The 20,944-nt window shown below is 49.5% G+C and overlaps 1 protein-coding gene across 1 annotated transcript; it reads right to left on the bottom strand.

The window, feature by feature from the left end:
- Positions 1-13,174: 13,174 nt before the first annotated feature.
- On the bottom strand, positions 13,175-16,304 carry NEUROG2 (neurogenin 2). Its single transcript, XM_002717014.5, has 2 exons — positions 15,360-16,304; positions 13,175-15,016 (listed from the first exon to the last, which is right to left on the bottom strand). The coding sequence occupies exon 2, from the start codon at positions 15,013-15,015 to the stop codon at positions 14,191-14,193; it is 825 nt and encodes a 274-aa protein (XP_002717060.1). The 5' UTR covers position 15,016; positions 15,360-16,304; the 3' UTR covers positions 13,175-14,190.
- Between the last annotated feature and the right edge of the window lie 4,640 nt (positions 16,305-20,944).

Genomic DNA, 20,944 nt, shown 5'->3' with positions numbered 1-20,944 from the left:
ACCACCCACATGGAAGACCTGCATGGAGTTCCTGGCTCCTAGCTCCAGCGTGGCCCAGACCTTGGTGTTGTGGCCATCTAAGAAGTGAACCAGGGGATGGAAGATCTCTTTCTCTTTGTCTCTAGAAAAAAAGATGAACTACTGTATGAAGAAGAAAAAGTGTCATTTAAGGTAGCCCCATCCAGGATAACATGTATATCTGAAGGGACTAGGAAAGGGGTTGACACTGGAGCCAACTACTTTCGCCTTATTGAAGGTTATAGAAAAGGGGGGGGGGGGCAGGGGGCAGTGAGATGTGTCCTAAGGAGTCTGTATATATCTTAATCTGCTTTGGGCTGCTATAACAGAACACTTATCACTGGGTAATGGATAAGGACAAGAGGTTTATTTGGCTCCCAATTTTTGTTGCTGCAAAGTTCAAATAGCCTAGAGAAACAGCAGAGTTGGACATGTGCAAAAGAAGCCAAGTACAAGGGATGGCCTCGTCTTATGGTCCTCTAGACCTCTTCCAGTCCTGTGAGACAGGCACCAGTGTGGGCATTAGTCTGTTATAACCTTCCACTAGCCCCAACCTATTAAAAGTTCCACCACCTGTCAACTCCCCCACGCTGGGAACCAGGCTTCCAGCACATGAACCCATTGGGAACAACCCACATCCAAATCATAGCAGCACACAAACAGAAACTTACAGGCAGCTGTTCTTTGTCTACAAAACATCCTTTCTTTCCTCAACATTAACCCAAATATTTATTGAGTTTCCATTGTGTGGGAGCACATCACAGAGCCAGACATAGCAGCACTGAACTCGGTACACATACCCCCACACTCACGTGCACACTTGTTCTCCTGGAGTTTGTATTCTAATCAGGAGAGACAATGTAAGCACACTAATTCAGATGGTATTCTTGTCAGTAATAAGTGTGAGAAAATAAAGATAGTAGAGTATTTTTTTAAAGTAATGCACAGAGGCAAGGGTTTGGCACAGCAGTTAAGATGCCTCAAGGCACAGCTTCCTACTACAGCTTCCTGCTAATGCACCTGGTAAGGTAGGGGATGAAGGCTCCCTTTAGTTCCTGCCACATATGTGGGAGGCCTGGATGGAGTTCCTTGCTCATGACTTCAGCCTGGTCCAGTCCTGGCTGTTGTGGAGTGAATCAGAGGATGAGAGAGTCACTTGCCACCAAACTATCCCCACCTCTCTCTCTTTGTTTCAAGTGGATAAAAATAAGTAAATAAATTTTTAAAAATAAATAAATAAACTCTCAACTATGTTCTTTTTTTAAAGATTTATTTAGTTATATGAAAGAATTATACAGAGAGAGAGAGAGGCAGAGAGAGGTCTTCCATCTGCTGGTTCCCTCCCCACTTGGCAGTAATGGCAAGAGCTGCGCTGATCTGAAGCCTGGAGCCAGGAGCTTCCTCCAGGTCTCCCATGTGGGTGCAGGGACCCAAGAACTTGGGCCGTCTTCTACTGCTTTCCCAGGCCACAACAGAGAGCTGGATCAGAAATGGAGCTGCCAGGACTTGAACCGGTGCCTGTATGTGATGCTGGCACTGCAGGCAGTGGCTTTACCCACTACACCACAGTACTGGCCCCATCTATGTTCTTATTTTAAAAAGATTTATTTGTTTATTTGAAAGGCAGAGTTACAGAGAGACAGAGGCAGAGGCAGAGAGAGAGAAGTTTCCATTTGCTGGTTCGCTCCTGGGATGGTGGCCGCAACTGCCAGATCTCTGCCTGGAGCTTCTTCCAGGTCTCCCACATGGGTGCAGGGGCCCATCTTCCACTGCTTTCCCAGGCCATAGTAGAGAGCTGGATTGGAAGTGGAGCAGCTGGATCTTGAATCCCATTTGGGGTGCCGGCACTTTGGGAGGTGGCTTTACCCACTACACCACAGGGCTGGCCTATCTCAACTATCTTCTTTTAAAACGCAATGTGCATTATAATTGGAAGAAGGATAAAAATTGTGTGTGCATTCAATACACTGCCTTTAAGTGAATTAATGTCTAAAAATAAGCAATTTACACATAAAAAAAGATCACTCTGGACTTGGATCTTTCGAAGTGTCTGTATCATGTGGAGAACATCAAACCTCCTTACTAAAAGACCAATATTTGGGCAAGTTCTCATGGGATTCAGAGGTGGAGTAGCACACCTCACCCTGTCTTTGACAAAGACCGTGTTACTCTAAGTGGAGGGCAAGAGAACACCAGCACGGGAGAGAATTAAAAACCAGGAACCCATGCTTGATGGCGGCTCCTGCAGGCTTCGCTGCCTCTCCGATGCCCAGCAGCTCTGCTCTGTGGCGTCCTCTGGTCTCTGCAGTGCACGGGATCATCACGTTAATAAGAGCTGATTTGTACATAGCGTCTCCCTCTCCCCATCTCAACCACTACCACTACCACCACCGCCACCCCACCCACCCCCACCTCACTTTGGCCAGGCTCCTACTTTTATGCTCAATGGCACAGATGCAGCTTTGAGCTGACTAGGACCAGGCAACTATTAGCAGCAAATCCAGTGAGGGAAATTAATGAAGGGGACAACTAATAAAAGACAGCTCAGGACAGCCAGACTAACTTGCTCCAAGCAGTAATTAACTTTTTTTTTTTTTTTTTTTTTTTTTTTTTAGCTCTTGGAGGTAAATATGCCATCGGCACTGGTCCAATCTAACTCTTCTTTATTAAAAAAGAGAGCAGAGCTATTCATGGGGAGCTGAGGCTTAATCTGTTTTCCTCCCAAAACACAATTTTAAATTGCTGTGTGATGTGTTTATACATCCATGATGCCCAAATCAAGAGACACCTTTAAAAATCAGAAAGAAGGGAGGCAGATGAAAGAATATGAGTGTCTGAATAAAACAGATCACTGTCCCCTGCCTGGACGCAGCTTAAAAGAGAGAAATCTTTTTGAAAGATTTGCTTTTCCTCCCCCACTTAAAATCATTGACCTCTATTTGGTGGAAATGCTGAATGGAAAACAAGATTGAATCCAAGGCACATAGCTGTCTTAGCTGTCAGTGGTGAATATTAGCTCAGCTTGAGGGACATTTTCATGGCTTTCCTCAAGCTTCCAGTTTTGTTTTTAAAGACAAAAAGCAACTTAACAGTTGGTTTCTCCATGCTCTTTTAAAAACAATGTGGGCTCTTTGAAAACTGAAATCTTCCTGAAAATAATATCAAGACAAGACATTGGGTTTTGCTCAAACATGCTTCTGGAAGCAAAACTATTGTAGTTTATAAAATCGTTGAAAATCAGAGTTAGAAGAGACTTTGTAAATATCTATTCAAAGCGTCAGGATTTGGTCTAACCTCAGGCCTCACTGGCTAAGAGACTCACTCTTGATCATACAGCCACAGTCACAGAAAGGATTGCAACCAGGGACAGCCTCTTGTCTCCACCCAGTGCTCGGGCTTCCCCCAGAGTGAAGAAAAGACTTCATCACTCACTCCGAGTCAGTAAGTCAGTTGTAGGACTCCAGCTTAATGTGGACTATGCTTTCCCCCTTAAGCATGGGCGGAACAGGACAAAATTACATGATCATAGCGTGTTTCATCCCTGAGGTCAATCTGCTCTTCAAACTGGCTTCCAGGCCTCCTGAGCCACCACAGGCCCAATCTGGAAAGAAGGCAAAACTAAGGTTCTGTGGCAAATGGATGGATTCCTTTAAGAGGGGCAGGTACCCAGAAAATGTGTGCTCTTCTGCAAAATTGTCCCCAATCAGGCAACAGCATTACAAAAATGAGGTGTACAGCTCCATATTGGTATTGTTTCCCATGAGGTAGCAGAAGGGAATGATAGAACTATATACGTGCTTACTTTTACATCAGTACTATGGAGATTAAAATTCAAGTTTATTGAAATGAAATAAAGAAAAATTGGGACATACTTTGAAAATAAAAATGGCTCGTATTATATGATTACCTAAAGCAATCAAATTCTTAGAAACCAAGAGTAGAATAGCATTTAGTTACCATGGGTGAGGGGAGGTAATAGGGAGCTACTGTTTAGTAGGTATAAGGTTTCAGTTTTGCTTTTACTTTTTTTTAATTTTTTTAACTTTTATTTAATGAATATAAATTTCCAAAGTACAGAATATGGATTGATTCTTTTATTTATTTGGATGGCACACAGACAGAATGAGAAAGGGACAGAGAAATATCATCCATCCATTGCATGAACAAGTTCTGACAATCTGTTGCACAACCATGGGAAAATACTTGATATCACTGAATTGTTCACTTAAGATGCTTAAGATATTTTTTAAATTATTTTTAAGATACTACAGATTTTAACACATCAAAGGCTTTATCAGTAGTTCCACATAAAAATAAAAATCATTTATAACAGAATTTTCTAACACTTCAGAGGTAAGCAAGCGTTAGTGTGTAAGACTTTTTTCCCTACAAATAAGTTATGCACACCTCAGATAAGTATACAGCCACATTAGTCATGGTAGGCAAAGTTATTATGCAATAACAGACAACCCCTCAAAACACAGGGGCTTAACTTACCCATCTTTTCTCCCTTATACAACAACTACAGTGGGTTTAGATGATGCATGAGGCCCCAGAAGCCCAACTGGCTTTGATGTTTTGGCCTCATTGTCACAAGACAAGAGGAAGACAGAGACCAGAGATAGGGTCCCACTCTGAGGCCATTGTAATGATTCTGAGCAGGTCCAGAAAGGCTAGAAATTCAGGTATTGGTGAAGATTAAGAGGTCCTGCACAGTATCCAGCAGCACTGCATTGTCAGACCCAATGTGTGGAATGAATGTCATGCAATGAAATAGTGGGATTTAAAGAAGAGTCTCACGACAGTACCAAGGAAATCGTGTTTTCTGGAATGTATAAGAATGCTGCCCAGTGTGTGAGAGAGCACTGTTGGGGTAAGAGATAATTCTACTCAGACAGTGATATGGGGCTGTAGAGCTACTGTCTGACAACTACAAATGCTATGTATGATTCTGTGAGATATGGTAAGAACCGGATGATGTAATCATTGCTGCCCTGCCTAATGTTGGTGTTGTTTTAAATTTCATGTGTTGTTTATTTTCATTTTATTTGAAAGGCAGAGAGAAAAACAGACACAGGGACAGAGATAGAGAAAGATCCTCTATCTACTGGTTCACTCCCCATATGCCTGCAACAAAAACAGCGCTGAGCCAGGCCAAAGCCAGGAGCCCGGAATTCCACATGAGTAGCAAGAACCCAACTATTTGGACTCTCCCCTGCTGCCTACCAGGGTGTGCATCAGCAGGAATCTGGAATTAGGAGTGAAGCTGGTACTCAAACCCAGGGACCCTGACATAGGATGCAGGTGTCCCAAGCATTGTCTCAACTGCCTCACCAAACACCTGCCACAAATATTACTTTTTTCATTATTTAGAGAGTACTTTATTGGTTCTGTAATGAAACCTACATAGATAAGGCCCTACATATTTAATATAGTGTGTTACCCCTGTACAAATGGGAAAAAAGTCTTTAGCATTTTTAGACCAATATGGCTATTAATTTCTGTACAGTGCCAACACAACATGGTAAATTGTGATACTTTTCCCAAAGTTGACAGCATAGCTAAAGTTTCCAAAAATTCAATTATATTTATATATGTATATTTATATCAAAAAACCAATAATAACAGAATGCTATGAATTAATAGCAGCAACAATTTTTCCAGAGTCTGTAGTCATCACAAAATTATAGGCATACAAATATTATTTTGAAATGCCTAATCTCTTCCTATCTTCTGGCAAAATTTCTAGAATTTGAAATTGTTCCATGAATGCAAAAAGAAGCCCAATGTTTATAAATATCTTCTAGTCCCTTAGCAATTGTCTGAAAACGTCAGAGGCTAAATGACTCTGAAGAGGCTTTCACTCACTTACTGGAGTAGGAAATAGATGCTAATAAAGAACATTGAACTTTGGTTTATATTACAAAGACAGATAAAGAATAGCTATATGGGGTCGGTGCTGTGGTGCAGCGGGTTAAAGCCCCAGCCTGCACTGCTGGCATCCCATATGGCATCTTTTCGAGACCCAGATGCTCCACTTCCGATCCAGCTCCCTGCTAATGTGCCTGGGAAAGCAGCGGAAGATGGCCCAAGTTCTTGGACCCCTGTGCCTGTGTGGGAGACCTTGAAGAAGCTCCTGGCTCCTGGCTCCTGGCTTTGACTTGGCTCAGTTCTGGTCATTGGGTCATTGTAGCCATTTGGGCAGTGTACCAGCTGATGGAAGATTCATTCTCTCTCTCTCTCTCTCTCTCTCTCTCTCTCTCTCTCTCTTTCCTCCCTGTAATTCTGACTTATAAATAAATAAAATAAATCTTTTTTAAAAATTATTTACTCTCAGAAAAATAAAGCTCATTCTCCATTACACTCTTTCTGGTACTTCCCAAACTGAAGATATAAGCTGGAGTCCCCAGATGTCCTGCAAATGAAGAGAGCTTCCATTGCAGATGGCATCAAGAACTCTACTGGAGGGGCAGGCATTTGTCACAGTGATTAAGATGTCACTCAGAATGTCTGAATCTCATATTTGAGTGTCTGTTCAGTCCTGTCTCTGCCTTTGATTCCAGCTTCCTGCTGATGAACACCCAGGGGCAGCAGATGATGGACTCTAGTAGTTGGGTTCTTGCTACCTTTGTGGAAGACCTGGATTAAGTTCCAGACTCTTGGCTTTGGCCCAGTCCAGCCCTGGCTGTTGTGGGCATTTGAACCTGCAGATGAGAGATCCCAATCTGTGTGTGTGTGTGTGTGTGTGTGGTCTCGAGTGAATAAAAAATAACAAAAACAAACAACAAAAAAGAAAGAAGTCTACTAGAAATGTTTGCCTGTGCACCTGTCCATTGTCACATAGATGGTCTGAAATCATTCTCTGCTGATTCAGGAGAAACACTGGATTTGAACTTGAAACTTTTGAGTTGTCTTACCGCTCTACTAGAAAAATTGTATTCTTCTTTATCTGCTTCTAAGCTGTTGTTATGGTGATTTTGACAGTTAAACAAAATATTAGGAGGATGGATAGGTTTGATTAAAATTTGTATCATGCTCTAAGCAGTATCTAAAATGTGTGGCTATGTATTCCTCCAGATAGTTCCACTGGTGCCTTCAAGCTTTTACCTCACTTGATTTCTTAGCAAAATTACCTGAAAAGTGAGGTAAGAAAATAAATTAAGCCTAATCCTTACATTGAGTCAATTTCATATTTGTTTGCATGTGATGATTCAGTTGATAGAGGATGATGGGGGAGAGGAACAAATTAAATTTAAATTATCCCACAAGTCTTCATTTTTGATCGCTTTGGTACACAGCAAATTGGTGTATTTGAGAGAGGAAGCAATGGCAAGCCTGTGGCCTTACTCTTCTGTCACACTGGCACTAGTGTGGCTTCTTTTGGCTATTCTTATGCCAAGGAGGCAATAAACCCCCTTGAGAGTCACAGAGCTGCCCGTGGAGCTCTGAAAGTGCAGTGGAGCTTTTATACCAAAATACAATACACAAAGGGATCATAAACACATTTGAAAAGGAAGATGACCTCTTTGTCGCATGGAATTAGGCTTTATTGCAAGCTGCTGCCATGGAAACCAGTCCCCAGTTCTCTCTGTTTCGATTTTTGCAGGGACTTCAGCACTTTTATTTGTTTCCACCAAAAAAATAAAATGGGCGAGAAGCCCTGGTTCTTTGCTCCATCATTTAATGTTTCCAGGAATGCCTCAAGCTATAAAGCCGAAGGGAGGAAAGTGGAAGTGAAAATCTGAGTGCAGATGGACAAATGAAAGGTGATGATGGAATCATTAGACAAGAAGGAGAAATGGAGAAAGCCATTGGTGACACTTCTGGGTGTCCGAAGTTCATTAAGACCCATCAGAAGGGATACAGTCTCCTATGGGATCTTTTCTAGGCCAGCTACAGTCCAAACTGCCTTCTCTTGGAGATGTGTCCCTGGAGGTAACCTTAACTTATCACCTCCTAATTTCTTACAGCCCCGAAATTTAACATGCAGTCTTATATCTTCCAAGCCACACGAATCTGCAACACAGTCCCCAACATTGAACCTCAAAGTACGTTTCCATTGGAAAGAACTGTAAAGCCCAGATCCTTTTCATTCCTTCAGAAACACACCACTTCTGTTTTGTAAGAAAGGTGCTACAGCCTTGGAGAGGGAAAGAGAGCGATAAATAAGTAGAAAGAGAATCGATGAGACTGCTGACTGGAGATTTGCATCCAAAAGTTAATGGGAGTCCTGAAATATGGCCCCACCCCGTCATCTCGGTGAGTGCGTGCTAGGGAGGAGCCCCTGACTCGAGGGTGCTTGGAGCGTCTCGCTCCTTTCCCATTCTGATCCTGGAGACCACGAGCACCCCTCCAGCAGGTGACACCTGCCAGGGCTGGAGCGCCAAGCCGGCGCCCGTGCGGGCGCTCAGGGAGGTCTGGCCCTTCTCCTGGTATCCTTAGTCGGGAATCCAAGTTGGCATTTCCCTCTTGGCTCCCTGAACCGCTGGAGAAGCTGCCAAGGAGAGCGAGAGCAGAGCCTCGCCCTCCCTCCCCCGCCCCCGGCGCCTATGGTGGCGGGTGGTGGGGGGAGTCATTTGTTGGCGTGCACACACCATCAGGATCCTTTCCCACACGGTGCTGTCAACTCACACCACCTTGCACGGGGGAAGAACAGCGCCCGCCACGCTGGCTTTCGCATTCTGCTTTCCGGATGACTGAATTTCTTTGCTCCTCTCCCTTGTCCCGGACCGTCTGAAACTGCCACGAAGCTGGGAACCTCCACCCTCCGGGACCAAAAAGCGACCCGCTGCAGCGTCTTCCGTAAGACCAAGGCCATGTCGATTGCATAAACCTGGAGAAGAAATACCGGTCCAGGGCGAGAAAGACGGTTGCTGCCGACCTAGCCCCTGGTCCTCCGAGGGTCTCCTGCGGATCACAGCTCGGAGCCACACGGGGCGGCGCACCCCCAACCCGCACCCCCAGCGCCCTGGAAAAGAAACTGCTGAGAACAATGAGCCCTGGAGGACGGGGAGAATTGCAACGGGGTTGAGAACCCTCATCCGTCACCCCCCACTCCCCCCAGCCCCGCCTTTTGGGCATTCCTTAAGTTTAATCATTAAAGTGGATCCTTTAAGAAGGAGGCCGCTGCTGCTGACGGTCTGCCCCACACACTGTCAGAGTAGAGAAAGATCTGCGTTTAGCTTTGTTGCTTCGCGACCAATAGCAGACTTGGGGAGACCAAACCCTGGATTTCTGGCCACTTCAAAGCACTGATTATGCAAATACTCGGGTTTTTTTTTTTTTTTTTTAAGAATAAAAGAAAATTGAGGGGGAATTATTTATCACACAATGAACCCCCTGCCAGGGTGGGCAACAATAGATCAGACCAGATAGCCCTTCTAGCCCCGGGCTGGGGGAGCGGGAAGGGAGGAGGGGTGCTGGAGCCCTCACGTTTTATTGGGCTAACCCAATTTCACTAATTTTCTTTTCACACATTTCTTTTGCGGATTCGGAGGCCAGGACTTTCACGCTCCCGGGAGTGCCCTGTACTGGCGCGATTCAAGAGCTGCCCGCTTTATTTAATTAATACATTCAAAGCTCGCCTGGGAGCCCGAAGCGGCTGCAGGGAGGCGCTAGCTGAGCGGGAGGAGGAGACTCTTTCAAACGGTTCCAGGTGTCGGTGCCCAGAAGTCAACCCTCCCAAGGCCGAGCGATGCAGGAGGTGCACTGAGCGGGTGGGAGCGCAGCAGCTCTGGGCCTCGCCTGCCTGGCCCTTCCCCAGTCGGGAGCCCCGCCACCCCAGGCGGACAGGCGGGTGGGCGTCGCTGAAGCCGGCCTTAGGCTTGGACGCTCTTCCGTGGGTCATCAGACCAGGCTCTGGGAAAGGCCATCTGGGGCCAAAGCCTCCGGAGCCTTCCAGTGGCCTGGCTTCAGCCTGAGCACGGTAGGGCTCAGCCGCGGAGGGCGCCCACCCGGTTCTTGCCCACGTGCGGCGGAGCCCCTGAGCTGCGGCTGGGGCTGGGTCCCTCTCTCCGCTTGTTCTCTCCCGTCTTGGCCCTTGGATGCCCTTGGAATCTGGTATGCGCTGTCACAATGCCTGGACACTTCAGAACAAGTAAATACAACCAGCGCCGGAACCCCGGCGCCCGGGAAGCGACTCCCCAAAGAGGAGAAGAGGATCCACCTTCGCGCCTCTCCGCGCGGGGGTGATGGCGCGCTGGAACCATCTGGCGCCCCTGGCGGTGTGGTCTGTCACCGGAGGAAAATCTCCGCAGCATTGTTTGAGACTTCTCTCATCAGCCGCCAGGAACAGAAGCGTGGCCCCGAGGCCCGCAGCCTGCGTGATGCAGGCTTACCCAGCTCCTCACAGCGCGGCCACAATGTGGGGCGGGACAGGGGCAAAATAGAACAGCGACTTTGTCCCCTAGTGCAGAAGCAGCGGCTCCGACCCCGTCAAGGAGACGCGAGGGGACGACTGGGCAGGGGAAGAAGAACGGCCAGCTAAGCGAGACAGGAAGAAACATCATTCTATTTTTTTTTAAAGATTTATTTATTTGAAGGGCAGAGTTACAGAGAGGCAGAGGCAGAGAGAGAGAGAGAATATGAATCTTCCATCTCCCCAGATGGCCGCAATGTCCGGAGATGCGCCGATCTGGAGCCAGGAGCTTCTTCCGGGTCTCCCATGCGAGTACAGGGGCCCAAGGACTTGGGCCATCTTCCACTGCTTTCCCAGAGATCTGGATCCGAAGTAGAGCAGCCGGAGCTCGAACCCCCGCTCATGTGGGATGCGGGCACTGCAGGCGGGGCTTTCCCTGATAGGCCACAGCGCCGGCCCCAGAAACATCATTCTTAATAGTAATAGACTCCATTAAATAATAATAATAAAAGTGTAGTAATTTGTTGTGAAATAAGGTGTGCTCTAGATGGGGAAAGGAAATCCTGAGTGGCAGCTGTGGGAGGCAGAAGGAAGCCCCCCACCCACCCCTATGAGCTGCTGCTGCTGGGGGTGGGGCCTCCCTGCAGTCTGCAGTCTGTGGGTCTGCAGAAGCTGTGTGGACCAGCTGCTTCCCAGGTGGAGGGTTGTCATCTGGATTACCTTTACCCAAAGCTACCTCTCCATTCCTGCCTCTCCAGCTAAGCCATTAGGGGCACCTCTTCATGGGATCACTTCACCAATTGAGGTTTCTCATAGTTTTGGAAAAGCAGCTGTTTCTTGCCATGAACTCTTTCTTTTTTAAAACCTTAATTTCTTTATTTCATTTGGAAGGTGGAGTGGGTGTTGGAGAAGGGGGAGGGGATGTTTCCTCTGCTGGCTCACCTCCCAAATGGCCACAATGGCCAAGGCTAGGCCAGACTGAAGCCAGGAGCCAGGAGCTTCTTCTGGGTCTCCCATGCATGTGCAGGGGCCTAGGCACTTGGGCCATCTTCTGCTGCTTTCCCAGCACACAAGAAGAGAGCTGGATCAGAAGTGGAGCAGATGGGACTCTGGCAACCTGATATAGTATCCTGCGTCTTAATGCACTGTGCCACAACTCTGGCTCCCTGAACTATTTCTTTGTCCAAAGTTTCTAGAAGAAGTACAATGTATCCCAAGTATTATCATCAGAGCAAGATGCTATTTCACAATAAAACTAGTATTTTCAGACTCTTGCACTGTAATTTGTTTTTCTTTGTTGGCTTGATTTTTGTACACCAGATGCAGTAACTCTAGTGTTTCTAGGCATGTGCACACGCACCAGAGAAATCTCACTTTCTTGCTTCATCAGATGATTGAGGAGCAGCTGAGAGTAACACAGTTTTACGTTAGACGGAATCTCCAACAGTTTTGCCTTTAGTACAGCTATGAAAACTAATAAAAAAAATCTCAGCTTGGTTCTTCCTTTGATAAAAATGGAGTTATTAAAAACATGGAGGATGACCCAGGTCCTTAGGCCCTGCACCCACATGGGAGACCAGGAGGAAGCACCTGGCTCCTGGCTTCAGATCGGTGCAGCGCGCCAGCTGTAGTGGCCACTTGGGGGTTGAACCAACGGAAGAAGGAAGACCTTTCTCTCTGTCTCTCTCTCTCACTGTCTAACTCTGCCTGTCAAAAACAAACAAACAAAAAACACTAAATATGTTCTAAATGGTGAGGGGGAGGAGGAATTTCAGATAGACATCTCAGGAGAAATTATCATTGTTTTATGCAGAGGAGTGAAGATTTAGCCTAAACAGGAAGCAGATACGACATTTATGATGTGTGTGTGTGTGTGTGTATGAACAACCCACTTTTTTTCTTTACCTAGCCTGATCTCTTTTAACTTTTATTCTCATTGACACTCTACCCAAAAGGCTTAAAACTAGAATGTGATCAACTTTCACTGGTCATTTTTGACCAAAAGCCAATCAAAGTTCATTAATTTTTGCTTTGGAGATTATGGAGCAAATTAAACCATTCTGCTCCCTCTTTGGAGAAGTTTTGACTATGTAATTAATTCTATAAAGATGGAGAAACAGCGCCACTACAGATTTTGAAACTTCTAGCACATTCTGAATATTTTCTTTTATTGAGGAGTTTGCTTTTCAAATGAGCTAGCTTTTTAAAATATTACTACAAATTCAGTTTCCAATAATGAATTTACAAACAGTTGTGTCACAAATATTGTTATAGCTTGAAGCTCTTAGAGACCACTGTTTAGTTCCTTTAATTTACAGATAGTAAATGAAGCCAAAAGTAGTTAAGTGAGAGAACCAAATTTCTACACAAGAAACTTCAACTTTACTACTTTTTAAAAATCAAGGTTTTCTGAACTTTAGAGCTTGTCATGACTTAATTGGCATTGTAATTCTTCTGCCCCCCCCCCTTTTTGCTCAGCTTGTCTGCTTAGAAACTGATTTCTTTAAAACGGAGTGCGTGTTTTTATTGAGAGTTATTTCAGTGCTAGTGGCTTGAATCTTATTCCTTAGTGAAATTATATACACAAACAGTCCCCCAAAATACAAGGACTCTATTTGACACTGGGATCATTTCAGAAAAACATAACTCCTCCTGCATCTAATAACTACAGAAACAAGAGATTAGAATACAATACCCAACACTTATGAAAATTAGATACTTTATTTATAGTTTAATCACAAGAACAATTTTCTTGTTCTGCAAGATGTAAATACATACTAGAATAAACTCTGTAGAATATACAAAAAATACATACTTTTCCCATGAAAATTTTCTTTATAATAAATAGAAAGGAACACGTGTGTGGCTGATCCAGATAATACTCCGTGTCTGCTTAGGTTTTCAGACTGTTGATTTATTTTTAATCTCTTAAAAGAATGGGGGAGTTCCTTCTCCCTAAAAGGTCGAGATAAATAATGCATGAAGCAATCCTCCCTCCTGATTTTTCCCTTTTTCTCCACATTTCTCCTTTTGATAGAGAGTTCAGCCTAAATTTCCACGCTTGTATTCAATCATTACAAAGCCTACAAATTATACAATGACTTCTAACCTGGCCCTCTAACAAAACGAGCTTCCCCCCCTTATAAATCATAAGAGACAGATGGCAAAATGGTGAAGAGAAAGGAGAGAGAAAGACGGGACAATAGGCATTGTGACGAATATGGGAAGCAGAACAAAGTGCACATCAGAGAGGGAAAGTTTGGTTTGACAGGTGAAATTCCCACAGCCTGCAGACAGCAATGGGAAGAAAGCAGATGCCAGCCATTGCAAATCTGTGGATAATATTATTACCGGTGAAATCATTCAGATGCTAAGATACGTTTCTTTCTACTCGACATTAACATCTCTATGTGGAAGCAAAGGTGAAGAGATCACAAGAACCAGTTGCCTTCCCCCTGGGAGCTTCACACGCACAGAGCCCAGTCCTCTGCGGCGGCGTGGCTGAGAACCGGGAGCGGCGTCCGCCCGCCGCGCGCTAGGCAGGTGCGCCAGCACCTCTCTGCACAGCGCATTTTCAATCTCAACAGGCGCCAACCCCAGACCCCCATCCTCTGACGGCAAAGCTCCCTCGGCCCTTCACTAAACCGGAGCCCGTCAGAAGGAAGGAGATCCATAACCAAGGATCGCAACCTCTAGGCGAGGTGGGGGTGGCTTCCAGGGCGTGGAGCCCGCACGCAGGGGAGGTGGGGAGGAGGACTTGGTGGGGGACAAGCAACGCGAGCCCGTAAGGCCCGGCGCGGGTAGAGATGGCAGCTCTAGATACAATCCCTGGCCATGGGGAGGTGAGGCGCATAGCGGTGCTTGTCGGGAGGTGGGGGCTGCCAGTAGTCCATGTCTGACCCGGCCGGGCTGGCGGGCGATAAAGTGCAGCTGTAGGGGGAAGTGGAGCTGGAGGAGGCGGCGGAGGACGGCGCGGGGCTGTTGGTGCAACTCCACGTGGAGGCGGGCGACGGGCTGTCGGGGCCGCAGCTCAGCGCGGCGCTAGCGCCTCCCGGGCTCAGCAGCACAGCCTCGGAGAAGAGCGCCCCCGGCAGGCCGCCGCCGCCGCCACCGCCTCCGCAGTGATCGGCCAGGCGCAAGGTCTCGGTGAGCGCCCAGATGTAGTTGTGAGCGAAGCGCAAGGTCTCGATCTTGGTTAGCTTGGCGTCCTCGGGGAACGTGGGGAGCACCTCGCGCAGCGCGTCCAGCGCGGCATTGAGGTTGTGCATGCGGTTGCGCTCGCGGTTGTTGGCCTTCAGTCTGCGTGTCTTCTTGATGCGCTGCACCGTCTCGGCAGTTTTGGCGCCGCGGGAGACAGCCCGCGCCCGGGAGGGACGCCGCTTGCATTCGTGTACCAGCCCAAGCAGCCGCGCGGGCCGGCAGCCCCCTGCACCCGCCGCCGAGCCGCCCCGCGCCCCCTGTCCCGCCTCGGCCCCACGCGGCCGACGCGCCCCTCCCGCCGCGCCCAGCTCCTCCTCTTCTTCCTCATCTGCGCTGGACGACAGCGGGGTCAGGGCAGCCGAAGCAGGAGACGCCGAGCCGAGCAGCACCAGCACGTCCTCCTCCTCCTTAAACTCCAAGGCCTCGGTTTTGACGAACATGCTGCGGGAGAGATGAGGCGGGGAGGAAGAGGCAAATGAGATGTAAATACAGAAGTGGAGTTACGTTCTCCGTGCCACAGGGCGTGCCCCCGCGCGCACCCGCAAAGTCCGGCTCCGCAGGCACCGTAGCAGGGGAGCTGTAGGAGGGGACCCGGCAAGTGCTCTACAAGGTCAGGAGCGCCCCCAGGATCACGCAAGCCGCGGGCGGCGCTGACTGCTGAGCTCCAGCCCTGGGCGAGGGACCGCAGCCCTCGGCGCCTGGGCGCCGCCAGCGCGTGCGGGCGTGGTCCGACTGCGTGCGGGGAGCAGCCTGCCAAGCTGGGAGCCCCGGCGTGGGTACTTACTTCGTCGGACTCAGAATGCGCCTCCGCGTAAAGGTGACTTTGGCGCAGCCGGGAGCGCGGCGCGGCGTCCTTCGACCCCTCCTGAAAGCAGCCGGCTTAGCGCTACGGCGGTGCGGCTGGCTCCGCGGGGGACCTCTCGGACCTGCGACTTTGCCAAGAGCCCGGCGGCGGCGGCGGCCCGCCCGAGTCTCGTGTGTTGTGGTGGCGGTGCGTGTCTGTCTGTCAGTCAGTCCTTGGCCGTGCGGCTCCTGGCACGCGACTCCCAGGCACTCCAGTTAAAGCGAAGCTGCTTGTGGTTCAGTGGCTGCGTGTCTGGCACACGACTCTCCTTAAAACCCCTTATATACCACCAGGAAAACAATCAGATCTGCCCCCGGGCCCCCACCACACACACACCCCCGCCGCCGCCCCCTCGCCCCCCTGCCCCGGCCCCCCTTCTGTCCCGCTTTCTCCCTCCCTGGGCTTATTCTTTTCATTGCATTATCATCATTCATTTCTTTCTCTTTCTTCACCGCCTCCCCCCCCCCCCCTTCCCTGGCCCGGCCATCCATCCTCCTCCTCCTACCCCCGCCTCCCGGTCCCCCCTTTATCTAATCAGCATAAAATGGTTCTAAAGCTCCTGTTGGAGCGCCAGGCTGCGGCCCGAGCTGCCGAAGCCGTGGCGGCGGCCGCGGCTCAAGCTGCGGCTGTTGTCGCCGCCGCTGTCCATTGTGATTGGTGGCTCGCGCTCGGCTGGAGCGTGCCGCTAATTTATTAATGAATGGAGGTCGCGAGGCGCAGCTGGCCAATCAGGGCGCCCCGGACTCCGGGAGGCCTGCGAGCCACGCGCACTGGAGCTCGCTCCCTTTCAGCAGCTCATTAGGGGCCCGGGCGCTAGGGGCGGATTGGGGGGGACCCCCGGCTCCCGCCCCCGCCTCAGTCCTCGCGGCCACCGCAGTTCCCCGCCCCCCCCCGCCCCGTCCAGGCGCGCGCACTCCCGGGCATCGCAGCTCCCGGGCGATGGGAGCCGAGGAATTAGTTAATGGGGGTCAGAATCCCGGGGAAAGCTGTTAGCCCTGTGGTGATGCCGGGCGGGAGTCCCTTGGCAAAGCCTCTTAGAGGCTGTATCAAATAGTAGACGATTAAAAAAAAAATGCATTCATTCGGGTTGCGGAGCCAAGAGGTGTGGGGCGTGGGTGGCGAGCTGTGAGCACTGCGTGGGCGAGCGTGTTCGAGTTCCCGAGAAACTGACGTGGGAGAAAGAAGGGACAGGACCTTGAGGATTCAGAGAGGGGTTTCGTGGAAGAGGAGGTCGGGTGGGGCAGCCGTTGACGGGCTTTTGGAGGAGCGAGCAACTCCTACGTTCGGGCTGGAAGGAACTCCCTCGGCACACTGCGGGCCTGGGCTGCACGCAGGTTTCCCTTTGGATTAACCCAGTTTCAGGAGGGGGAGGGAGATCAGTAAGGAGGCCCCTAGCCTGGGTGGCAGCGCGCAGACGGACGCTGCGGTGGCTCGCGTCAGCTAGGGGGCTGCGCTGACATCTCCGTGACCCCTGCTCCGCGCTGGGGGGCGTTGTAGGGACATGGGGCCCGTCCTCCCGATCCTGCCGCTTTTCAAAGAGAAAAAAGAGCTGACGGGCTCCTGGACTTCGGAAGAAACTTGTTCTGAGTCGCGCGGCGGCCCTCCTCCTCCCCGCCACGCTCACGCCCACCTTCCTGTCAACGTGGCTGCCTTTCCGCAGAGGCAGAACCCAGAGCTCTTGGGAGCGCGTCGGTGGGCGCGCAGGGAGGGATCGCGGCGTCCTCGGAGATTGCTGCTGCAAATTCAGTGTAAGCAAGACGCGTGCAAGAAGGGCAAGAGAAAGAAGCCTTAGCTGAGGGTCTGTCGCCTCGTTTTATAGGAACTGGAAACTAATTCAGAGAAGGGCGTGATGAGAATGGCTTTCAGCATTCGGCGTACTTTTTTAACTTGTTTCGTGTGTTCTGTAGGGAGGTAACTGGTGGGGTTGGAAGGCCAAGGGAAAAGAAGATGAAAATTAGGATCTGGTGGAAGAGACCATTGCCCAACAGTCTCCAAATTGAAGACAGCCCTGTCTTGGAAGTGTTGAAAGTCATCATGGTTTGTTTGTTTGCTTTGCCTTTTGATTTTTGTGTTGTTAAGGCCTCCTCCGTTAAAACACATTCCTTGAATCTGAAAGCATCATTTCCCCAGTTCCTTCCTCAATCGCTTCCCTGCAGGTTCATTTCATTTGTTACCAGGGCAGAAATGAAAAAGAAGAGAAGCATTTAAGCTTTCCAGCACACACAGTCCGCCTGCCTCACACTTCTTCCGGTCTCTGTCTCTGCATCAGAACCCGCAGACTCAGAACTTCCTTCTCTGTCTCTGCATCAGAACCCGCAGACTCAGAACTTCCTAAGTGAGTTTGACGTGGTGAGAGACTACAGAAGCGTCTGCCTGAGTTGCTCCTACCCAGGAGCATTATTTTATAGGCAAGGAGCATGGATACCAAACAAGCTACTATTTTTCTGAGTCCTTCTGAAAGGAAACCTGCCAACATGTGGTCTTGCCTCGCCTGGTAGGGATTGAAGGAACATGTGGACTGAAATAGATGCAGAGTTTTTGTTTGTAAATTTGAATGAAATAAAGGATGAGAATGTTATATTCTAAGGAAATGACCACAGATGGCTAAAAATATACAGTGGGAAGGTGGAGGGCACTGTGTCTTTCGATGTCTCCACCCTACTACTGAAGTTGCCAGGAATGACAGACAAGCCAACAGATTAATGTAACAGAAAACAAAGGAAGGTTTAGTTTAGCAACGCAGAAGCATCTCTTTGGACAGATTGCCTCAAATTTGGGGTTTGTTGAGGGCGTGCTAGATCGATTTAGTGATAAAACATATTTGGGGGAAGGACAGAATCAAATCCAGTTAAGTAGAGGTTTGAAGGGAAACCTAGTGAGCTTTGCATGACCCCAAATAACAATGTGATCAAGCTGGGTCTAATTCTGACCACTAGTGAAACACAATGAGTTTCTTCAGTTGCTTGTTAACCGTACTCTGACTCCCAGGTTTCATCTTCTCCCAGGATTCTGTGTTTTTATGACTCACTGAAAGGCCACTTGCTTTCCTTTGACGAAATCCAAACTTTCTGTACTGTTTGCAAGCGAGAAGTTAATGTATCCTGGGCAGAGATGTTTAGGAATGGGAAACTAGTTTTAGAGTAAACCTCACCTTCCTGTTCTGGAAGTGTCTTTCAAAAGGAAAAAATATTTCAATACTGTTAAGAAATTTAGGGGTGGGCACACGTTCAAGAATTGTGCTAATTCAATCTCAAATCCATTTAGCTATAAAACATTATAGAGTTCAGTGCTATTTTTTAAATAAGGATTTTTGCTTTGGATGCTTTCTGAGGTGTATGTGAGTTTGCTGTGCAAAGTACAGATGTTAAATCACTTTCACCTGGGAACCCTAAGAATTTGGGTTGTGTGTTTGCACTGTAGTTTCAAGAGTTGCCTTCCGCTTGACAATAGAGCTCTTCTGGAAATACTGCCCATTATGAAAAATGTCTTTAAAAAGAAACAACCCAAAGGATCAGCTAAACAGCACTGGGGCAATTCTGAGGCTCACCTTGGGCACGCAGTTGCCTGGAGAGCAGAATTCTGTTTGTCCAACATTTTGCTCGATTTTTGCTCGCTCTCTCTCTCTCTCTGGGTGTGTGTGTGTGTGTGTGTGTGTGTGTAAGTAATGTCGATTTGTACTCCGCTTTGTGAGGACGTGACCGACGCCAAATAGCCTTAGCTGGACTCTTCTAGCACCCTTTCAACTTAAATAAATTCAAGAGGCACTTGTGTGGTCTAAAGATTGTCCAGATGAAGCGAGGCTGAAATGTTACGTGGAGGGGGAGGGGAGGGCGTGAATCGGGCCGCTCCTGGCTATGGCGTGAACTGTCCTAAAGGGTCAAACTGTTCATCTGCAGCCCCTCTTTCAGTGCGCAATCCTACTTTAGGAGAACAAAAGCTCAAAGCGGGCAGTTATCGAGAAATGGCAGCACAATGATTTAAACTCATCCCCGAGACTTAGCAAAGACAGGGGGCCGAGGGCGTGTAAGCCAGAGAAAAGTGAAGTGAGGGGAGGGAGGGAGGGGGTGGAGAGCTTTAGAAAGGCTTTGTTGCTTCTAAGAAGCCTGAACTCCGAGACGACCCGAAAGCCCTAAAGTTTAGGGTAGGTGTTGCTGTGGGGCCGTAGGCGACATCCCATCCACACTTGGACCTCACAAGTGGCGACAAAGGACAGTCGGTGCCCGCGCCGGGCTCTTGCCGTCGCAGGTGGATCTCTGGGGCCGCGGAGGAGGGCGCCCTTGCCCACGTCTGGCTGTCCGGAGGCGGCGAGGACACGCGGGGGGCGTCGGTCGGCGCTGTGCTGGGAACAGCGGCTGCCGCTCTTTGCCCCGCGGGCTTTGCAGCCTAAATCCACTCCAGCGGCCAGGAAAGACGGCAAATCCTGAGCATCTTGCACCTCCGCGGTCTCTAACTGTTAGCTGCGGGCGAGGAACGCGGTTTCAGAGCAGGGGAGGCTGAGGTGGGAGCGACTGCCTTCTGCGCCTTCTGCCAGCCCTTGCCGTGTGCCCAGGCACGTCTTTGGGACAGGGGTACAGGGGCGCGCGGGGAGCCGGCCTGAGTTCGAGCTTTTCGGAGGTCCCCCCGCCTGCGGCCAGCTCCCCAGACACCTCTGCCGCGCGGCGTTCCCAAGCTCGCCCTCCTTTTCTCTTTGGGTCCCGTCCAGGGAGGATTCGGCTCCAACCGGAGTCCTGGAGCGGCCTGGGCTGGGTCGCCGTGCCAGCTCCACCCACTTCGTATATTCCTGGCGTTCCAGACAACCACGAAAGGAGTCGAAGGTAGAGAAAAACGCCCATGCCTGGATCCCAGCCCAGAGAGCCTGGCCCCAAGCCTGCACAGCGTGCTCGGGTGCCCCCAGGCCAGACACGCAGGGACTGGGCCTAGACGCACCAGGTGTGCTTGATGGCAGCGGAATCTGCCCCGAGGGCTGCTGGCAGCTCCCTTTCTTCTTCCCGACCCTACCCTCTCGCCACCTGCTTTGGCGAAGGCACGGCCCAGCCGACTTCTCACCCCTGATGCAAACCGCTACTCGGGCGCCTCTCTTTTCTTCACTCCCCGTAGGAGCTCTTGCCAATCCGCGCCAGCTTTCTGATTGTTTCCCCTCAGGTAAGGGGAAAAGAACAGCCGGCGCGTGAATGGGGAGCCGGGGGCCCACTAGGGAGGGAGCGGACCCTCCCCGCCCCCACCCCGCCCCCCAACCCTCTGTGCCTGCAAAAAGGGACATTGGCTATCCAGGGGAAAGTGCAAGAAAGAGAGCACTAATCGCTGAACCAGGAGACAAACACGATTACCAGCTCCGAGCCTTGAGTCAGAAAGTCTCATAGACTTTAAGATGTTAATCCCCGGCATAATCCTTCCTTTGGCGTGTAGGAATAGTGCAGCCACAAGAGTTGTTTTGTTATTTATATTGGCGTTTAATAAAACTCAGCCCGTGGTGAATGGGCTGCCCACTCTCCAATGGTAATTAATTCCCTATTTCAGTGACCCAA

The sequence above is a fragment of the Oryctolagus cuniculus genome, chromosome 8 (genome assembly GCF_964237555.1).
Source record: "Oryctolagus cuniculus chromosome 8, mOryCun1.1, whole genome shotgun sequence".
NCBI lineage: Eukaryota > Metazoa > Chordata > Mammalia > Lagomorpha > Leporidae > Oryctolagus > Oryctolagus cuniculus.
Note: the sequence above shows the minus strand (reverse complement) of the source record. Positions and strands in the feature narration are given on the sequence as shown.

Coding starts and splice junctions, on each gene's coding strand:
- NEUROG2 (XM_002717014.5), bottom strand. CDS start 15,015: ATGTTCGTCAAAACCGAGGCCTTGGAGTTTAAGGAGGAGGAGGACGTG.